At 41.1% G+C, this 21,153-nt stretch overlaps 1 protein-coding gene across 3 annotated transcripts in view; it reads right to left on the bottom strand.

Moving 5' to 3' along the window:
• Positions 1–9,271: 9,271 nt before the first annotated feature.
• Positions 9,272–21,153, bottom strand: part of macrod1 (mono-ADP ribosylhydrolase 1) — a 113,181-nt gene continuing 101,299 nt past the window's right edge. For 2 of the 3 annotated variants that reach the window (XM_044041168.1, XM_044041166.1), the window contains 3 exons: positions 20,709–20,782; positions 16,700–16,781; positions 9,272–9,963 (listed from right to left, as the gene is read on the bottom strand). In XM_044041168.1, coding sequence (XP_043897103.1) covers positions 9,929–9,963; positions 16,700–16,781; positions 20,709–20,782 — 191 coding nt within the window. In that variant the 3' untranslated portion in view covers positions 9,272–9,928. Of the gene's footprint in view, positions 9,964–13,153; positions 13,184–16,699; positions 16,782–20,708; positions 20,783–21,153 lie in introns of all 3 variants that reach the window. The other variant, XM_044041167.1, reaches the window with a different exon arrangement.

A 21,153-nucleotide genomic window follows, 5' to 3' on the forward strand; every position in this document is an offset into this window, starting at 1 on the left:
AACGACCATCCATCCATCCATCCATCCATCCATCTTCTACCGCATTATCCTCCACATGAGGGTCGTGGGGAGGAGCTGTGCCAGTCTCAGCTGGTATAGGGTGAAAGGTGGGGTCTAACCCTGGACAGGTCTCCACTCCCTCACAGAGACACACTCTCACACTCACACCTATGGTCAATTATAGTGTCCAATTTGCCTAAACTCCATATTACATGTTTTTGGACAGTGGGAGGAAGCCAGAGAATCTGAAGAGAGAGCCCACACACACCTGAGGAGAACATGCAAACTCCATGCAGAAAGGCCCTTGTTGTGACCAGGTCTCAAACCCGAGTCTTCATGCTGCAAAGGCAAGAGTGTGAACCAGTACCATGTAACTACCATCTAAATCTAAATCAGCACAGAACACCACTGAAACTTCATTTCGGACGATGGAAAACTGCAATTCTGCGGATTGTTTTTGGGCCATTTTCACCCAGCAGAGTACTCTCCCCTAGACTAGGGAGTGGCGTGGTAGTGTAATTCAATTAACTATATTTTACTCGGGGAGGGGGATTCATTGTGAGGGAACACAATGCAACGAGGTAGAAAAATAACAGGCAGGCAGGAGTGCATGTGTGCACTCAGCTGACCCCGTAACCTCACCTCCTCACAAAACTGTCAAAGTCTCTGTGCTTTTACCAGGCTTTTACTCAATGAGGTTAGCCCAAAGGTGAGCGTGTTCATCTGTAACCTCCCTCCCAAGCCTCCATCCATCTCCCCTTCCTTTTCTTCTTTTCCTCCACACTCCCCCTCCCTCGTCTGTTTCGTCATTCTCTTTTCTCTTTGCTTCATTCAGGACCGTTCGTCTCATAACAGTTTGTCCCTGCAGCTCCCTTCACACCTCCTCCACCTCTCTCATGCACTCCCTTTCTCTCCCCTAGTGTATTAAGGAGCTTTGACGCTCTCAGTAAAAGCTGATTTATTCTCTGGGTGGTATCGATCGGTTTCTGCATTAAAGATTATAATTCATTACCCCAGCCCCTTTTAATACATTAAACACTCAAAATAAAAATAAAAAAGCCCCACCCACCCAGACTCCCCGTGTCCTGCGGGTGCGGGAAAACACAAGACGTCCAGCCTGTCGCCCTGAGCTCCACTGCTGCACCTGTGTGTGTGTGCGTGTGTGTGTGTGTGTGTGTGTGTACAAATGTGTGTCACAGAAATCCTCACCGGAACACGAGCTTATATCTTTACACCTCCGTCTGTGACAAACACAGCATCATAAACAGAGGATATGGTAGGGGCCAAAATCTGTGAACAACAAACACACAGCAGTGATCAAAAGTATTCTTAAAGTGAGACTGGGCTGATTTGATTTGATTTCATTTCAGGTTTTAACTGAGTCACTGACTTTTGAAGAATTCTTTAAAGGGTATTTTTTTGTATCTATAATTCCCAGCCATGCAAATGGTGTGGGCTTCTAGACATCATTCATTCATTCATTTTTCAGACTAAAAAAAACTAAATTCTCAAAGCTCAAAGCTTTCACTCATTCAGTGGACTATTTTTGTATTTTGCTAATTGGTTTATGAACTAATATCAGCAATGAATACTGTAGTTTTTTTGGATGGATATCTTTTTGCCTCAATTTCTGATTCTGGTCAAGAGTTAAGGATTTGTTTGCTGCTGACATTCTCTCTCTCTCTCTCTCTCTCTCTCTCTCTCTCTCTCTCTCTCTCTCTCTCTCTCTCTCTCTCTCTCTCTCTCTCTCTCTCTCTCTCTCTCTCTCTCTCTCTCTCTCTCTCTCTCTCTCTCTCTCTCTCTCTCTCTCTCTCTCTCTCTCTCTCTCTCTCTCTCTCTCTCTCTCTCTCTCTCTCTCTCTCTCTCTCTCTCTCTCTCTCTCTCGTCAGCAGCCGATGCAGCCTGCCTCTGTGGGATAGTAAGGATTTGAGAAACACCATGTGTTCCCTATTGATTTGATCTAAAATGGCTTCGAATTCCCTGCACAAAACAAGACTGCCATTCCCCATTGCCTTCTTAAATGGATTTTGTATCTTCGCTGTGAGGACTTGAGGGGCAATCCCTGTGATTCTGCCTCTTTGCACTGTCACTCTGACGGACAATTTGCCTCTTCATCCTTACCCCTCCCCGTCTCTCCTCTGTCTCCTTCCATTAAAGGGCTCTCCTACCTCTAAGCTGAAACTTCTCTCGGTCCAGCCACCACCACACCCCCACTCCCACCACCACCACCACCGGTCTTCATCTCTCCCCCCGTCTGCCTCTCTTTCCCTCTGACAGGCTTTCAGACAGTAAATCAGAGACATTGATCCAGCGCAGAGCACAAGTGTCCTGGATTCTGCTAAAGAGCCATTTTCATTTCACAAGCAGTTTACTGCCCCACAGCACCCCGCCCCACCCCGTAAACATCACCCTCCTCCCTCTTCTCTCGCTCTCTCCATCATGGCCTCATCCATACACATCACCCATCTCACCTAACTGCCAGATCCTCATCTTCTCTGAGTGCCGGTCGGCCACTATTCTCTTCCCGCTTTTCGCTCTCAATTTTCTTAGAAAAGGAATACACACACACACGTTGATAACCTAAATTCTTCAACAACATTACATTTGTTTTTAAACATGTAATTGTAAGATGGTTTCAGAAACACGTCTATAACAAAGACGCATGTTGGAAAACTTTCAACTACCAGTGATAGAAGTGACATTATTTGTGTCTCCATCACTTACTCACAATACAACAGGTGATTCTGAGACAGGACATGTGCCAAATTGCAATATCTAATCGTTTCAGGAAGAGTCTTCCTATCGCGGATAAAAAGGTTTCAGTTGGTCGTGAGTCTTTGTGATCACCTTTGCTTTCCTCTGCAGGGAAAGATTCTGTCCCACTATACTGAGTGAGTGACTCCCTGTTGATTGAACTGATGGGCTGCAGGTGAGTCCAACCACATGAGCCTATGGTAGCTGCACTGCACTGGGTAAAACACTCCCTCTGACACCTCCCCCAACCTGAGTCAGAGACTGTTTGTAAATAAAATCCCCCTTAAAGTCTTAAAGTTAGGACTTGTTTCACATAGAGTCTACTTAAGTACAGAGTCAACATCCAGCAATTTGTTAAAATACTTAAATAGAATGTGTTGTATACTGTCGCTTATCTGAGAACTGGTAAGTTTACACTAGATTATAAAGTGGTGTTTCTCTGCCCTGCATCATTTATGTGTTTCCCTTCCCCAGCGCGCCTGCTTTGAACAAGGCTTTTGTAGAGCTTGCTGATGAGCTGACTGATTTGAATCAGGTGTGTCGGAGCAGGGAAACATCTAAAACATGCAGTGCAGTAGATCCCCAGGATCAGGATTGAGAATCACTGGTCTAGTGGAAGAAGAAATATTCAGTGTCTCTCAATCCCCGTGCTCTGACACACCTGAATTAAATGACCAAATAATCAGCAAGCACTGCAGAAGCCTGATAACGAGCCATTCATTTGAATCAGGTGTGTTGGAGCAAGACAGGGATCCCTGAGGATCTGGACTAGACCATGGTCTGTGTCACTGTCTGCCAGTTTCCTTCTCCATCCAATTAAAGGCAAAATATACAAAAAAAAAAACATTCCATCCTGCTGATAAAGATCATATGATATTATGTGCACTTTGTAGTTAATGCTATTAATGCTAACATTTCTGCATTAAAATATCCTAAAACAACAAGACTAAGTCTCTTTAAATCCATAAAAATATAAATAAATCCATATTTATATTCAATATACCAATGTTTCATTCATTTGGGTTGAACAGTTTACTGATTTCTGCTATTACCTCAGGGGCAAACCCCGACGAAATATCACAGTTAGGAAGGAAATAATTGGTTTAATCCCTTTGACTGTCATCATACATCAGACCAACAAAGTAACAGAAACACTTGTCTTTTGTTCCGTGACATGCGAGCGTAACAATCCGACGCTCTGTTCTGTTCATGCCGCTGATAGAACTCTAACATGAGCTATTCCTTTGTAGCAGTGTTAATGATTGTGATTAAGTGTGAGTAAGTGTCATTAATAATGTTTTGTGCCATAGCTCACTTTACTCAGATAAATTTAGCTGGAATGACACTTTATCTATAAAGCAGTCCTTGTCTCGGATAAGCACCTGAAATGAGTGACAACCTGAATGGAGTGCTTTGGTATGAATGAGCTTCTCTGTGTATTCTACAGTATTTCTACATTCATGTGTGAATAGGAAGAATGTGAACGCCTGTCACTGTGTAATTAGCCCACATTTGCTGTGTAACGTATTCAAAGTGGTTTGTTACTTCGCACGGGTGATTTCAATCAGCTGAATTCATCAAATGAATTGTGTCAACACTGGATTTTGTTGAGATGTCCGGTAACTGGGATTGTTGATGCTTTTTAGTTCTTGTAGATATGAGGATTTTTTTTAATGCTCAGTGAGTGACATGAAGGTTTTTTTTACCTCTGGAGTGAACAACACAAGATGAATGTGGCGTATGTCTGTGCTCACTCATGTGTTTTAGTCTTTGGTGGCTGTTGCTCCACAAAGTGACACTTTCTTGTCCACACTGTGTTACTAAGGAGGGACAACAAACCTGTCAGAGTATAACAAGGCTGCCGACACTCACTGAACAAACTCAGCTCAGTCCGGTCACTAACAGTGCATTAAGTTCATTCTGCTGATTAAAAAAAAAAAATGCCCTTGCCCCGTTTGACCCCGGTCTCGGATGTGTCTTTTTAAGTGGAACAGTTTTTTACTTCAACTGAAGAGGTTTAATAAAAGTGAAGGGTGCCGCACACTTTAAAACCTACAATCCGGCCTCCTGTATATTGGACTTTCCATCATTGTCGATGACAGCTATAGAGTCACATGGCTGATTTTTGCACAGTACAACTCATTCTGCTGTGAGGTTGTTAGGAGAAAGTATACAGGACACGTCAGTGTGCAGCTCCAACGTCTCCCCACTCTGTGCTGTGTGTGTTTTTATGAAAGCTATTAACGATGCAGGAACAGAATCTGTACAGGTCAGTCTCACATGGCTCAACCCTTGGGGTTGCTGGTGCCAATCCCCACTGACACTGTTTACTCCGTGGCAAGGCTCCGACAGTGGTTTACAACTGTCCAGACTTTAACTAAACTGCTTACTACAGCTTAATAAACTCCCCTCTGGAAAGGGTAATCAGAACATGAACGGCGGGGACAACTCGAGTGTCTTTATGAAGTTTTATTGCACACACACACTAGTTAGTAGGTTGTAAACCGACAGAGCGCACGGGTTCTAACGATCAGTTAAATGAACTGAAATAAAAGTGAAACAAACAGCACTTTGATGACAAACTGTGCATGGTCCATACACCGCCTGGAGATCATCATAATCATAATAACATCTATCACAGATAATAATAACTATATAGAGCAATAGTTACACCTTCTGGACAGTTCTACCACGCTGGACACATCGCCAGACCATCACAGGGACGACATTGAGAGACAAAGGACAGGAGGGTACAGCTCAGGTGAGGGAAAAAAAGAAAACTCATATTTGGTCGATAGAAAATTACACAGTTTCAGTATAACTGAGTTCATTATTTAATTATCAGGACAAGTCGGCGACCCCGGCGTTGTTAACACACCTGACGTTTACACACATTAATACACAATATTTGTACACAGAGGTGTGGCTCTGTGGCTCACCTCGGGCAACTCTCTCATATAATTGGCAATGCCCTAAGGCACTTGTGGCATTTACCTGCGACCTAGAGGGCGCCCTCGAGCCACACTTACCCACAGATATAAAGCATGACTTTGTGGCAAGTGGAATAATATATACCATATAAACTCTGCTACACCGGGAAAAAACATTTGTTTCATTTAACTGTGGGGAGTTTTGAGGGCACTGCGGAGCGCACGTTTTACAGTTGGACACTAATAAAACGCTGAAAACAGAAAGTGATTTAGCCCATAACAGGGCAAAATGTGAAAGGTAAGGGCAAAAAGAAGTCTTTTTCTCCCTGATCATTTTAACTGAGATAAGAGGTAAACGAACCCTAACCCATGTTACAGGTGTTGAATCTATAGCTATATATATATATTATAATAATCTTTCTTTTTTTACCAACCACATGCAGAGATTTGTGAATTACAACCACAGCCGCATTGTTTTTACCAGAAGATAAACATTTTCAGCCCAAAATGGCTAAACCAGAGATCTCTAAATAATAGCCACTTAACGACATGACGGAAAAAAAAGAACAAGCACTAAACATACAGACAAGGCGAATAATTTAAAATTTACTCTGGATTATTTTTTTTGTCTCTTGCTGGAAGAAACTCAACAGTAACAAATGAGTTTAAGTGCCAGGGAAATGTTGACAGTGCAGTAACCTATTTGACTGCAATGAACAAAGTCAGCAACAGCATCGACCTGTGATAAATTCTTCAACAAGAGTTCACTGCCTCGTGATGCTGTTAACTGAACAAGCAGTTGACATCCCACACACACACACACGCTCCGTAACATCCACTTCCACAGACTTTGGCACACAATTTTCTCTGTGCCAGTGAAGGCATCAAGAGTATGCGCACACACTCGTACGTGTGGGTGTGTCTGCAGGCTGCGAGCAGCCAGCAATTTCCAGGATTATCAGTGTATGCTCAGAAAGATGGCAGGGAATCAGCCTTCAAGTTAACGAAGCAGTTAGCGTAATTGGTCTTCATCTGTCATCTCAAACAGAGCCGTGGACGGTCTGAGGACAAGTGAGACAGAAAGAACGAGGGAGGGAGAGATTACTGATGGGACAGTGATGAAAACTGGTTGGAGGATAATGAGTCTCATTGTCTCTTCATCCTCTCATCCTCTGTCTCTCTTTCATTATTCAGAGTGACTAGTCAGAGAGTATCTTCACAGTCTGCTGCTTATTAAAAACCCAGAGTGGCTCTAGATGAGTTCATCAGTCTCCCAATTCCTCTTTCCCTCCGTCCTCCCGTCAGCTCCACATCCTCTCATCCGCACCATTTTCTCTTTCCCCCTCTCTCTCAGTTTGAACTCCAACATCCTTCCTCCCTCCGTCTCTCTAGCCCTCCCTCTTCCATCTGTTTATTTTTTTTCCACCATCCTGTAGAGTAAAACAGCGAGAATGAGATATGAGGGGAGGGAGGAGAATGCAGAAGACGAGAGAGAGAGAGAGAAGAAGCAGACGAGGGCCCAGAGATGGAGAGAATCAAAGAGCTCAGGGGTGGAAAAGACAATCCCCTTTTGTGCGAGATGAAGCATTAATACAAAATATGCTTCTCCCAATTTCCTGTTTTTATTCTTTGTAGTTTGTTTTTGCTTCCTGCGACCCAACACTCCTCCCCCTCCTCCCCCCTGTGTGTCTCCACCACTGTGGCAGATTGTTTGGAATCAATAAAGATGGTTGTTGGCAGATGAAAGTCGCGGGGCGGGACGGTGGCTCGCTAAACACTCATTTCGCTTCACACAAATCACGGCCTGCATCCCGCCGACATGTGACGGCTACATCCTGCAACAAACAATTAAAAAGTCATACAGATGCGCTGTGGGGAGAGGCGCGATAGCACGGGCATAAATACACATATGGTGTGTCGTGACAAGCAGACAGGCTACTCGAGGACATGGGATTTGGACAGCATGGAGCAAAAAAGAGGACATAAACGGAGAGAAGAGGAGAGGATTGATGATGGTTGTTAAAAATGAACAGGTGCTGCAGTCACTCAAAAAAAAGAAGAAGAAGAAGATCTGAGAGTGTAAAACAGTGTAAAACTGTAAAATGTTGCTGGTAAAAGAAGTATTCTGACACTCAAAACGACAACATTTGACTTGCAATTTTTTGCCTTTGTCATTAATCAGGAAAAAAGATAATAACAGACTATAAAGAATATATTTTGTCACAGGAGAATTATCAGCTGAATCTGCAGCTCATCTAGTTTAACTGCAGTCATCTCAGTCTGTCCGCACACAAATGCACTGTGTTGGTTCACTCTCATTATATCTAGTTTCAGCTGCAGGAGGCTCTAAACACACGGCGCACACAGCCTGCTCAGGACTGAGCAGCAGACGGATCGTGACCAGCTGGTGAACATACTGAAGCATTTAGCAGCTTAAAACACAAATATTTCCCTTAAGACCCGGTGGAGGCTGGAAACAGAGCCATCATTGAAGAACTGTAATGTTGCAGGTGCTACAGTATGCTGTTCATAATAATAATTATTATAATAATAATAATAATAATAATAATAATAATAATAGCAAACCAGATTAAAAAAAAGGGCTTTGCAAAAAAAGAGGATACACTAAGAAACAATATAATTTAAAATGAGTGTAGGCTAAAGCCTGATTTATAAAACACTTTTTTTTATATTATTCATTGAAATCCTTCAAATTCTGATATCCATCACTAAATAAACACAACGCATCATTTTCGTTCAAATTATATTATAAATATATTGTCAGTACTACAACAATTTCTAGACTTGGACTGAACTGTATTTTCTTTTCTCCCCCTTGATTAATAGTAGCTATCTGGATGCATAGAGGAACAAATAACATAAAAGCACATTATTATTTCTTTATGTAGACGACAAATTAGCAAATTAGACAAATTGCATTTCCAAACAGAAACATTTGCTTTAGTGGTTGAATGTTTATGCTTGATTCCTTCTCAGAGAAGAAGCCCAGTGAGAAAAATGTGAATTCAGTTTGTTATTTGCCAAATAAATAACAATACCATAATAACACGTTTTTGAATGTGTGTACAGTTACAGTTACATCTCATTTTCATATTTTTGGGAAAACATGTCCTCGCCATGTTGTGCGCGCGCCCTGTTTAACACCAAAGGTTTCTGTTGTACATATTTGAGATAAATCACTTTTAATATTGGTATTTAGGGACGACAAGGGCTCAATGATAATTCAATACTGTATTACTGCTCACCTTCAGTGGTATCGCAATAATACAAACAGATTTTTATTTTCATTCTAAAATGTAATTACACATGATCAAATAGAGGAGCTGAAGTTGTAGATTTACACGGGCCAAGAGTTTTTATCTAATGTTGCTCATTACCTTGCATTTGCTGAATAGTGACCCACTGTTATTGGGAAAGCACTAACAATAATATCATATTGATCTCGACTTACTCCCTACTGATGCTTCTGCACGGGGTATTCTTCTATACACGGCACATATGCTCTACAACAAGCTCATTTCACAAGCAGCATGTTTCTGTGTGGAGAAAAAAATTAAATCTCAGTCTCAGTGTTAAACTATTTATCGTTCGTCGTCAAATTGCAGAGACAGAAGAATCCCTCATTCTGTCTCCATCACTTTCAGACAAGAGAAAACAAGGGAGGAAATATTCATGTCAAGTGTTCCCTTGTGGTGCTCAGCTCACTGACTCATATTGCATCTCGAGAAATAATCAATTCACACCGACGCACACAAGAAGCCTGTGCGATTCCCTTTAATAAGCTTTGATCATTGTCTCACACACATGCGCACACAGTGGAATCTCACACACTGTGGCTCAGACTCAACACAAGAACCAACAAATGTTGTAGAAGCTAATAACGACGGTGAAATGAAATCCTTTCAGACGACGGGAACTTGTGCGGAAAGAGACACCGTCGCTGTCATTGCACACTTTGCGTTTTGAAAACTTTCACAAACTGAACCATTAGTGGGAGAAAACAGAGAGCGTAATCGACATCTGCGGAAGCACTAGTGTGTGCGCCTCAAAACAAAACAACCTTAACCTTCAGGAGGAAAGAAGAAGCAATCACATCTTCCAGCTGAAGAAGGTCTGGATACACGTCAACAGCGAGGAGGAGGAGGAGAAGGAGGAGGAGGAAGAGTCTGGATGCTGAGAGAGAGAGAGTGTAGCCACGGCAACACAATCTGACAGATCCACTCTCAGAGTTTACTCCTGACAGTGGATTCTGGGGAGGCTGACGGAGAGAGAGAGAGAGAGAGAGAGAGACAGTGAAATATGGGGAATATGGGTGACCATTTTAACTTCATGCAACAAAGAATAGCATTTTGGTGATTGGAGCACCTGGCTGCTGCAGAGGGATCCGTTAGTGAGGATTAGTCATCCCGAGTCCAACATGGACGCAGACACATTCATAGCATGCAAACCGATGCACATACACATCAAACAGACAGCCAGTGTGGGAAGTGCCAGGTGTTAGAGACACATAAGGTTTATAGTGGAGACTTGGAGGGCTGCCTGCAGCCGCTGTGTCACACACACGCACGCACAAACACACATATAAACACACACAGACAGACAGACAGACAGTTCCACTCCATCTACCAGCCAAGCACCGCTACTGCTTGCTCACTGCTGCTACAAAATCTGCTGCACATCCATTAGAGGAGGGGAAAAACACCAACAGCTACCACTGACTTTGTGCTTTTTTTTCTTCCAGGGACACGTGTACCTTTGGAGAACAACCACTGCTTATTCAGCTGACCCAGTGTGGAGATGTGAAAGTGCTGATTTCAAAGGGCTTTCACATGTTGAGTTTCACAGGCTGAGGATTTGCACGCGTGACAAAGGTCAGAAAACAGATGGGGTAAAATAATGATTCCATCGCTCCATGTAAAGCTGTATTAAGTGAACACACAGTAACGCAACTTAGTGTATAAACACCCCCATAAACTCGCTGCTGCTGTTTTAACCCTGGTTATAAAAAAATCTGCGTACAGTATCAGTTTTTTTCCCCCCCTTTGCTAAAAACAACTACCAGGTTAAAAAAAATCACAGTTGAAAGATGTTAAACACTCTGTGGCGCAGGTGATAATTGCATTTGTCACTACAAATGACACTTTTCATGTTATACATAGTTATTTGATCCGCACTTAACATAAGAGTAATTATTTGTGAGTTGCATATTAATGTAGCGTCAAGCAACCGAGAGCTTGAGCTTAAATGTGTATTTGTCTCATTTCAGGAGGAAAATGTGTCCTTTAAGTTTGCAAGTGCTCCCTTTACAAACTGTGTAACTTAGTAACTACGTAAAACAGCAGCCTACGTAAAACAAGACCTTTGCCAAAAGTTCATATACCAAACTAATTCTAAGGCTATTTTAAAGCAATTATACACGTATATAACTTGTGTTCCTCACTATAGCGGTGTTTTGTTTTTGAGCGTGTGGTGACGTGTGATGTGTTCTTACATCACGACTGATGAGGAAAGGTCTAACCCCGACCCAGAAGCAGCTGTTCTAGTAAAGCGGGTCCGACGCAAACTTTAGGTTAAGTGAGTCAGACGCTGTACTCCGGATACAGACTGTCGGAATCAGCCACTGTTTCACTTCTATTATTTACTGGAGTATAAATGTTAAGTCCCACTTTATACACATTCTTTTGTTCCGTGTGGTGAAAGGAACTTATTACAAACCGCTGGAATGACACTCACATTTGTACAGCGCGCTACTGTGAGTTGATAATTTCCCTCAGTCGTTGTTACATTTGTGTCGACAGAACACTCCCTACATACTGAATTTCTATTTTATGTTTAAAGCAGGGAGAGCGAGGGAAATCACAGTTCGGGATCCCATTATTTTTAGCAACTGATCTTCCCTTAGGCCTGCTTTGAAATATGTGAGAAATCCCTTCTGGTATCGACCAATTCTGTCTGCAGAAAAGATCAAAAAACGAAGACTCTCACCACGGCGTCTAGGTTTAAAGCTTAGCTTTAAACCGGCAGCAACAATGGTTTGATTCAGCTTTTATTTTGAATAAAATGGTTTTTTTTCTCCCCCTTTGACTCTTCTAAAACTCCTTGTCTGTCACATATAATTTAAGTGCTTTAAATCCTTAGCTTAAGATGTCTTTTCATCTTGTCTTGTGTCTGCTGCTGTTTTTTTTCCATCCCGCTCCTGTATATACATGTAGTGTATACATATCTGTTGAGCAGCATGCATATTAATGTAATAGTGAGTGATATCCAAAGCCAGCAGCATCTCTCTGTTGACTTTACTGCCGCTGAGAGCATAACATCTCTCTCCTCATTTAAAATTAATTCTTCTTAAGTTTAAGTTTCAACCGTGCTGCACTGTGCAGATATTTTAATGTGTCATTTATTTCATTTATTTGGAAATAAATAAGCTAGAAAATGTGAATGAGGCCCTGTGATGAACTTTCCAGAGTGTATGCCACTCTATGTCAGCTGGGATTGAACGCCCCTCATGTGGAGGATAAAGTGGTTAAAGATGAATGAATGGATGAATGAATGAATGAATGAATGAATGAAGGAATGTTGTAAACATCCCACCGCGTATGTTAAAGTATAAGTGACCTACTCAGGTAAATCCAAAACTGTGACCAAACCATTTCCAGGACTGTGTGAAAAAAACAATGTGGAGCAACTACTTCCAAATAGTTTTGCTTGGTTTTGTGTTTGTTGCTGTAGCAACTCTAAAAATAACTCGTACGAATGCAGGAAGCATGGTGGCGGAGACCTCTGTCTCAAAATGTTTTGGAGATGAGGGGTGAGTTTGATTTATAGCGCTGGTAAAGTGAGACATTAGAGGTTATGGCTGCAGTTGTAATACCGATGCTTAATTTGAATAATTGAGTGAATGACTGATCATTCCTAGGGAGCCCAGACTGCTTGGCATTATAACTCTATCAATCATGGGCGTAATCAAAACAAATGGGTGAAGTCATCATGTCACGGCTCAAGCCAACATAAAATTTACGTATTTACCAAACTTCATTTAACCACACAGATCAATCTGCAATGATGGCGTACTACATTCGCTTTAGCCTCCTTTGAAAAGTAGGTGAGACGTGAGTCGCACATGCACAGAACAACCTTCAGAGGCTTAAACTGTGGCTTCTTCCATTGGAACCAGGCACTTTCAACATTCACAAAGGCAGAAAAACAACACTTTAAATGAGACCAACACTGCCCATTCACCAAATGCAAGAAGTCAATTCCATTTAACTGGGGAGCGAAATGGAAGTCCTGGTTGCTATTAAAAGTGAGTGTTTCTCCTCTATGACACATTATTTACTTTTCACACGGGGGTTAAGGTTAAGGCTACCCATTTATGGAACAGAATTAATTGCAGTTATTCCTCTTAAAAGGGACCAACAACACATGTTGTCACACACTGGGTTTGTTACCTGAACAATAAGCTGCTGTCACTGGTCAGGCTAAAGTGGTGGGCAGAAAAATCAAGGTAAAACAGAAGTGAATGAGGAAGAATCAACTTTTCAGCAGTGAACAAAAAGCGGTGAAATATTTTCAGCACATTTTTGGCAGCACACACTTTTCAACAATATCTGAACAAGAATAAAGAACAATTAAGCACTTTGGGAAATTCTTCTGTCCTAAGAGAGAGATGATGGCAAGTATAGTTCATTGTAGTGATTGTTTGGAGCTTCCCTCACTTTACTAATTCAAACTTCCATACCTGCTGGGTGAAGTGCAACAATGTGCAAACACAGCAGCAAGATTTTGTGAAAAGGACTGAGAGCCCAGCCCCGGGTCTTCCTCCTCCTGATGTTCACAACTGCACATCTCTGTTATTATATATTATATGTCATGCAATAGAATTTTCATTCTCAGTGCAATTATATTTCATTTTACATGCACACTGTGTGTGCTTTACAGTTTAAGGGCAATCATCCTGTACAAACAGAGTGTCATTTTTATTCTGACAGCATTTTTTAATATCATTTTTTTCCTCTCTATCTCTCTCTACATATATATTTATACATATTTCTTTGCATGCCTTTTGTTCTCATTTCGTCTCGACACATGGCAACAGAGCAAGTGTTTGTTGTTCCGTTACACAGCTTCTATAACAACTTTTTTTTGCATGCCTGATCTTGTTTTCATTTTGTCACTACACATTTTCTTTGTTCTTCCCTACTGTTTGCCAATAAAGCCCTTTGAATTTGACTTTTTGAGAGAGAAAGCAGTGAGCAAACAAAATAGAGAAGGTGGACCGTGTTCTTACTTACATACTTTTATGATTGTTCCAAGACTGTGATATAAAGCACACTTTCTTGCCTTTTTTTTTCCTGCTGTATCAAACGTGTACTGAACCATGACTTCAAAAACCAAACTGTGACTTGTGTGAACTATTACACCGCTCATTTCTATGGATTTAAAGAACGTTGGGAAAAGTACCCCACACAATATGTAACATGATTGGGAATCACAGGGTACTGATACATGGTCCACGATACCAATAATAATATCACGATACAACGATTCTGTGATAATCAATATATTGCAAGACAATAATACACCAATCTGTCTAACTAAAGACTAAACTAAAGAAAGCAAAAACGTCCGTGTGAAAAGTTAAAAGTGCAGCATTTCTCTATTTATACACAACATAGGGAACAAAGTGCATGGAACGTGGATGGAGCATCTCTTAACGTAGCTTTCTCCTCCATTATGCCGCTGTACACTCCCTCTTCTCCCCCCACTTCCTGTTTGCTTTAAAGTGCGTTCATTTGTTTATTAAACCGGTGAATGGATTATCACATTGCGCGAGGAAGGACGACGATATATCACCAAATGAGTATTTTGACCCATTGCTAGTCTACCATGTGGTGGTAATGCAGTTTTCGCATTAACAACTAAACATCTTCAGTGCATGAATAACTTATGATTTGACAACAAGATGCAACCATGACACTCTCTCTCTCTCTCTCTCACATGTGCAAGTAACACATTTTTACACAGGGGCCAAGAATAAAGTTGTTGTGCATGGTAGTGTTTGTAAACACATTAAAAATAAATGAGATGTTAATTAATGAGCTTTAAAAGGTGCTGAAAGCTAATATAGTTTGTAGATGTTTATTCAGAGACTGTCCAGCTCTGTATTGAACACAGTTACATGATGTTGTTGTCAAAGCAAAGGTGTAATTCCCAATGATAGTCTTTCTTTTTTGTATTATCTTATTTGAATCCCTGAAACCCTGGAAGTTATGTGGATGTATGGTACTTTTTCCTGCACTCCCCAACATTTGTAAGTGTCTGTTTCAATATATGTTAGAAGAGTAAATCTGTCGGATTTTTAGTAGTGCAATAACTCAAAAAAAATAAATAAATGTAGATTTAGTGGATTACATCTCGATGTCTCTCAGTGAAATATCCCACCCCATAACACAACACCGCCTATGTGTAACACAGATCACTCGTTGCACTATTTGTCACAGAGACTTAAGTCCAATGTCTGACTCAATTATTATATGACATTAATCACTGGAATTTGTGTTCTGATGAATTCACTTGACTGAACAAATAAAGTAATAATAAAGTGGTTTTCACAGCTACATGAAAGACCAAACCAACAACATGTGTGTGTGTGCACTGAAATTAATTTAATAAAACACACCTGTGTACCTATGCCAGGGGTCTGCAACCTCTAGTATCAGACGAGCCATTATTTTTGACCCCTCTGCACACAAATATAAATAATCTGGAGCCGCAAAACCCTCATGTATAAATATAAATATAATAAATATAATAACTAAAGTTTGTTGCATTTGTGAAATTTAAGAAGTACAAAAAAGAAAACTGTTGACATTTCATAGGAAAACACACAAAAAGCACTGTTGGCCTAACTATAACTACAACTATGTAGACCTACTTGTGCCCTTCCATTATTGGTGGAAAACTGATCAAATAAAAAGTGACCCACTTTGGATTTAATGTAGCACATGTTTGAGAAAAACTGCTGGCATAAGTACAGTATGTGGATCCAAGTGTGTACTTCTTCTTGTACAAAAGTTCATTAAAGTGTTGGGAATGGCTTTCCATATTTCAAACACAGGTCGGTTGAGTTTGAGGAGGTTTTTAAAAATTGCATCTGACAGAGACATAGACGATATGACACATAATATATAACACTGTCAAACACTTTTATTTATCGCCTTAATCTCGAAATAAGAGGTGTTTACTCTGAAAGACAACCATGCATATCAAATATTTGTTTTTCTTTCAAATCTACAGGGACCCACTGCAGAGGTGCAGAGGTGCAGAGGAGCCACAGGTTGCAGACCCCTGACCTACAGTATGTCATTGTGCATTTCATAGTTACTTTAATAGTTATAGACCTAAAGATAATGCATGAAGAGGTGAACAAATACAGAAAGAGTTAGTTTAGTAGTAGTAGTGCTAATTTAAATAATTGTGTGTGCATGTGTGCATATATCAGGTGTCACCAAGCTTTTTGAGACTGAGAACTACCTGAACGGGTAAGAATAAAATATTAGAGGGCGACCATGTTGATCATCCCAGGACGTATTAGGTGCATTTTTAGTGCTCACTCCTAATGATTCATTTTCAGCACCTAATACATCTGAACTTCAAACTCAAGCCCTTGGTACACTGAATGAGTTCAGAGAATCAGCTGTGGTGAAATCATTCAATAATGCATTTGTCGTTTGAAAAGTGAACGTTTCTTATTTGAAATGTAGATTTTTCATTTTTACACATTTAACACACACAGTATTCTGGCTTTGTGTATTGTATTGTATGTACAAATAGCATGCAGGGAATGACATCACTGTGTGTCTCCATTAGTGCTTGTAGCTCAATTGCGTTGGAGCTGAGTTGTCCTCACTGTATACAGTTGTGTGTGTGTGTGTGTGTGTGTGCACGTGTGTGTGTGTGCGTGAGAGAGAGGGAAAGTGGGAAAGTCAACTCACCAGCAGGGAAGTAGAGCGGGAGATTCTGCATGTACAGCTCCTTATCCATGGGCAAGAACACACAGAAGATGACTCTGTCCAGCTGACACACACACACGCACACACACACACACACACACACACACACACACACACACACACACACACACACACACACACACACAGAGGGGGAGGGGGAGAGAGAGACCTTCATTACAGGAAAGCAACAATGTAAAAGAGATAATGTATGTTGTGAATTGGCACTGTACAAATAAAATTGAATTGAATATCAGGAGGAAGCAGCTAATGCATCAGTCCATTACTCTGCTATTATATTCATGCTACAACACAGTGCCTACGACAGTGAGTGCTGGTGTGTGTGTGTAAAAGAAGCTTGGCTTCCATTAAAATGTGGATTCCCGGCACTTTTTCCCTACATTTTTTACGAATTCATGTGTGTTTCCGATCCACCACTGCTACACGAATATTAGGAGTGAGTTTCCAGAGAAGCAGTGGGTGGCACAGAAGTCACCACAGACGGATGAGAAGGCACAACTTAATGATGTCTATAAAGAGCGTCAAGCGAGATCCTGGAGTGTGTGATCAAAAAGCATTTTGTTGTTGCTTACCCTCTATGAGAGTGTTAATATTTGCTTCTTGCACTAAGTTGCACATCACTCCACACGCACCTCCTTTCACTTGCTGTTTTCACTATTTATCCAGTGTAGTGAAATGCAGAAGCTGGAGTGATGTTTCAATCACATATCCACCGAAAATCGTCGTTGATAAAACTCTTACCACTGCACTTATTTGCATATTTAAGTGCAAATCGAAATGAGAGAAAGAGAGGGAATTAAAAATAAGATTCAAAAGGTATACTTTTGTATAGCTGTATATTAGTTGCATATATACAACTAATAAACACCCACCATGTCAGTACCAGTAGCCCTCACATAGATCAAAACCTGGTTCTAATGAGGCAAAACTTCATTTCTGAGGAATTGGTTTAGTCTAGAGCTATGATTCCAGTTGTGGTTAGGCCACAACTGGAATCATAGCTCTAGACTTAACCAATTCCGGGTTAGGCTTAAGAATGAACTAGTTATAGTAAGGGTTAGGGATAATGCCTTATTCCGGGTTATTTAGCTTGATTTAAAGCATAACTCCACGTTAAACAGCTGACCTGAAATTTTTCAGGTCCCCTGTTCAACGTGGAGTCCCCTCTTTGTGAGTGTATAACGACACCAAAGTCCCCTGTTCTCCTGGTTCACAAGTACACACTCGCGCACACACACACACGGCCATAAAGATAATAACTTTCAAATATTGTTAAGACACCGGTCGAGTAAGTGCAGCTACTTTATGACAATAAACCATCTTTATGCTCTGCGCTCTTGTGTTCTTAGATGCCGGCTCTGTACACTGTAATATTTACACTATGATGTGTATATTTGGACATACAGTGCAGCACAATACATAACACTATATGCCTGATGATTCAAAGTTATGACGGCTACAGTAAAAAAAAAGAAAAGGTTTTATAAACGTAAACCATGTTCTCTTCGTTCTCAGATTGTGACAAATATATTATAACCATTATGATGTCGCTCCAAAAGTTTAGATTCTTCTCTTCTGGGCAAGGAGGTGGTATATTTTACAGTCAAGCTGTGACTTCTTTGACTTTATGCCTGGAGTTTAAGTCTTGTTGCTTACAAAGACATTTCAGCAGCCTGCTAGTCTGCAGCTCATGGTTTTCAGTCCCGGCTTGTTGCACAACTACTATCCCTTGCCAGCATTTGAAAGGAGGTCAAAAGAGCAGATATGGAAATCTCTGACCTCTACACGTTTCATCCACTTGATTCCATTTTGCAGCCTCCCACATTTGCAATAAGGGAGGTGCAAAATGGCCTCCAGAAGATATTATCAGCCAAAAGCTCATTTTGATACTATTTCAACATGGACCCAGGAGATGATAAAGCAAATAATAACATCCAAAGCTCTTTTCAAACTGCCCATCTTTCAGGGATCTCTTCAAGCTTGTATTTATATCCTCTTCAAACTGAAAGTCTGTCTGCAGCTACTTTCACTGTCCCGCTGTGTGTGAGGTATAAGCAGATGTTCAGGGAGGCTTTGAGCGATCAGATTAGGATAGTTCACAGAAAAAACTTTGATGAAGATTTTGATGAATCACAGGGACATTTAGGGAGAGAGTGGGCAGTTGTTCCTACTGGCCGTTCTAAAACTTCCTACGCCACAAAGAAACATACAAAAAAAAGCAAAGTGTCATACAATGAAAAACAATAAAAAGTGCCAATATCAGCAGAGAGACTCAGAGACAGAGATTGCCTGGAGTCAACTGTCGCATGAGAAACAAAAGCATCTCTTTGTGCTCTTCTGAGGAAAGAGGCTCTGGACACAGAGCTGTGATCCCAAAACACGAGTATTTTAATAACCTTGGCTATTTTTTCCCCAGTATTCCTGCTCACTGCAATGAATTTTAAAGGTCAAGCCCAGTTTGAACATTTGCAAAACAGCTTTGATGGTGGTGTCATTTTTTTGACACCACCAAATAACCACAGTCACAAGGACCAGAGTGTAAGGAATGGCTTGCTTATGATGTTTAACGCAACAGTGTGTTAAGCCACACTAACATTATGTGAGCTGGAAAAAAAAAGCATGTGCGGCTAACTACCGCTCTAACTGTGGTCATAAATGAGTATTACCCCCAAGGCTGCGATAAAGATCATGTGATGTGATTAAAATCCCTGCGAGAGCCAGTCAGTGACGCAACTGTTATATTCGGCTGAAAACTTGGGGTCAACTCTGACACCAGTGTAAAGAAAATGTAACCCTTGTTTATTACTTTCTCAACAGCTGTGTTAGTGTTTTATGAATTCATGATTACATTTTTTTTATTATTTCACTTGATGCAGTATGTTGGCACGTTGCCCTTTCTTGAGTCCATTTTGTGCCTCAATGTGTTTGCAATTTTCAATTTCATTTTCTACATTACAGCTCTCCAAGCCAGAGCGAGCCCAACAAAACAAACAGTAAAAAAAAATAAAAAAAATGTTAAATTGAAGCAGTTCAAATCAAGAGTAAACTAAATTTCCTCTGGGGAACATTCTTACTTTATATACATGCAAATGAACCTCATCTCACAATCTCATTTGTTTACAATGAACCTTTTTTCACCCACAAAAAAATACCACACACACACACATTCCTCTCAGCAGAACGTAAATAAATGCCTCATTGGTTTGGCTTTCTGGTCTTATTTTCAGCCATTTAAAGCTTGTTGACTGCTGTCTGCCGTGCTAAATCATGTAATGTTTAATGTTTGCTTATTAAGCCTGGCGCGGCGGCGGCGGCGGGTTGCATCAGTCGACCGGTATTGCTGCAGAGACTCTAGAGACACCAGTGCTAACAATAACATCGTCAACACCCTCACTGGGAGGTGATGCAGCCCGGTGCTTACAGAGAGAGAAAGATTAAAAAGAGGAGTGGGAGGAGACCTCTGAAGTGAACGAGGGAGTGGGGAGGAGAGTTTAGAGCATGTAAACGACTGATTGGAAAGTTTCTTCTTTGTTTCAATCACCCACTGCCCCTCTCCTCCCCCGCCTCCCCCCCTCCGTCTCTCCCCTCCAGTCATCTATTCCATCATTTTGTCTTTTCTCTGCTCACTGTTTCTCCGGAGGGAAAGTGTGCCGCATGTGTGTTTGTGTTAGTCGGCCTTAGTCCCGTAAGGAGCTAATTAAAACACAGACTTTGCCATGAGCACGGGAGTCAGAACTTGGGAGTGTGTGTTTGAATGTATGCTATTGTGTGTGTGTGTGGGAGCGTGCGCATGTGTGTGTTTGTGTGTGTTTTCCTCATTTCGCCCTTCTCCTTGCTCTCACCAGAAAACAAAAACAACAGCTGTGAAAGGAATAATACCTAGAGGAAATGGTAGAGAAAAAAACTGACAATCTCTCTCTCTCTCTCTCTCACTCTCACACACACACAAACACACACACACACACACACTTACCTTGTCATGATGTTCGTCTAGATACTCCCTCACAGTTGCCAACGCCTCATGCACAGCCTTTTCAGGTGGATATCCTGCACAAACATACACACACAACATCAACATTATACAAACAATTTGCAGGAACAGACACAGTGACAAATCTCTGTGTTTTCATTCAGAACGCACTGTTATTTCCTCAACAGGTATCCGTTCTTCTTTACACTGTTCCATCAAAGGCTATTCTATCTATTCTATCTCTCTGTGTTTCCTCACTTCTTCTCATCCTGACTCGCCTACTATGCAGACATAAAATACCCTACAGTGTTTCTCCCCAGTGATGCAAACTAGGTACTGAAAATTCATCTTCCGGCCAAATTGTTGCGATTAAACAAACGGTGTGACTCTGCAAAGTAATTATTTTATTCATCAATAAAGGTTTAATATCAGAACACAGAGGAACACA

Source organism: Solea senegalensis, linkage group LG12, assembly GCF_019176455.1.
Source record: "Solea senegalensis isolate Sse05_10M linkage group LG12, IFAPA_SoseM_1, whole genome shotgun sequence".
Classification (NCBI taxonomy): domain Eukaryota; kingdom Metazoa; phylum Chordata; class Actinopteri; order Pleuronectiformes; family Soleidae; genus Solea; species Solea senegalensis.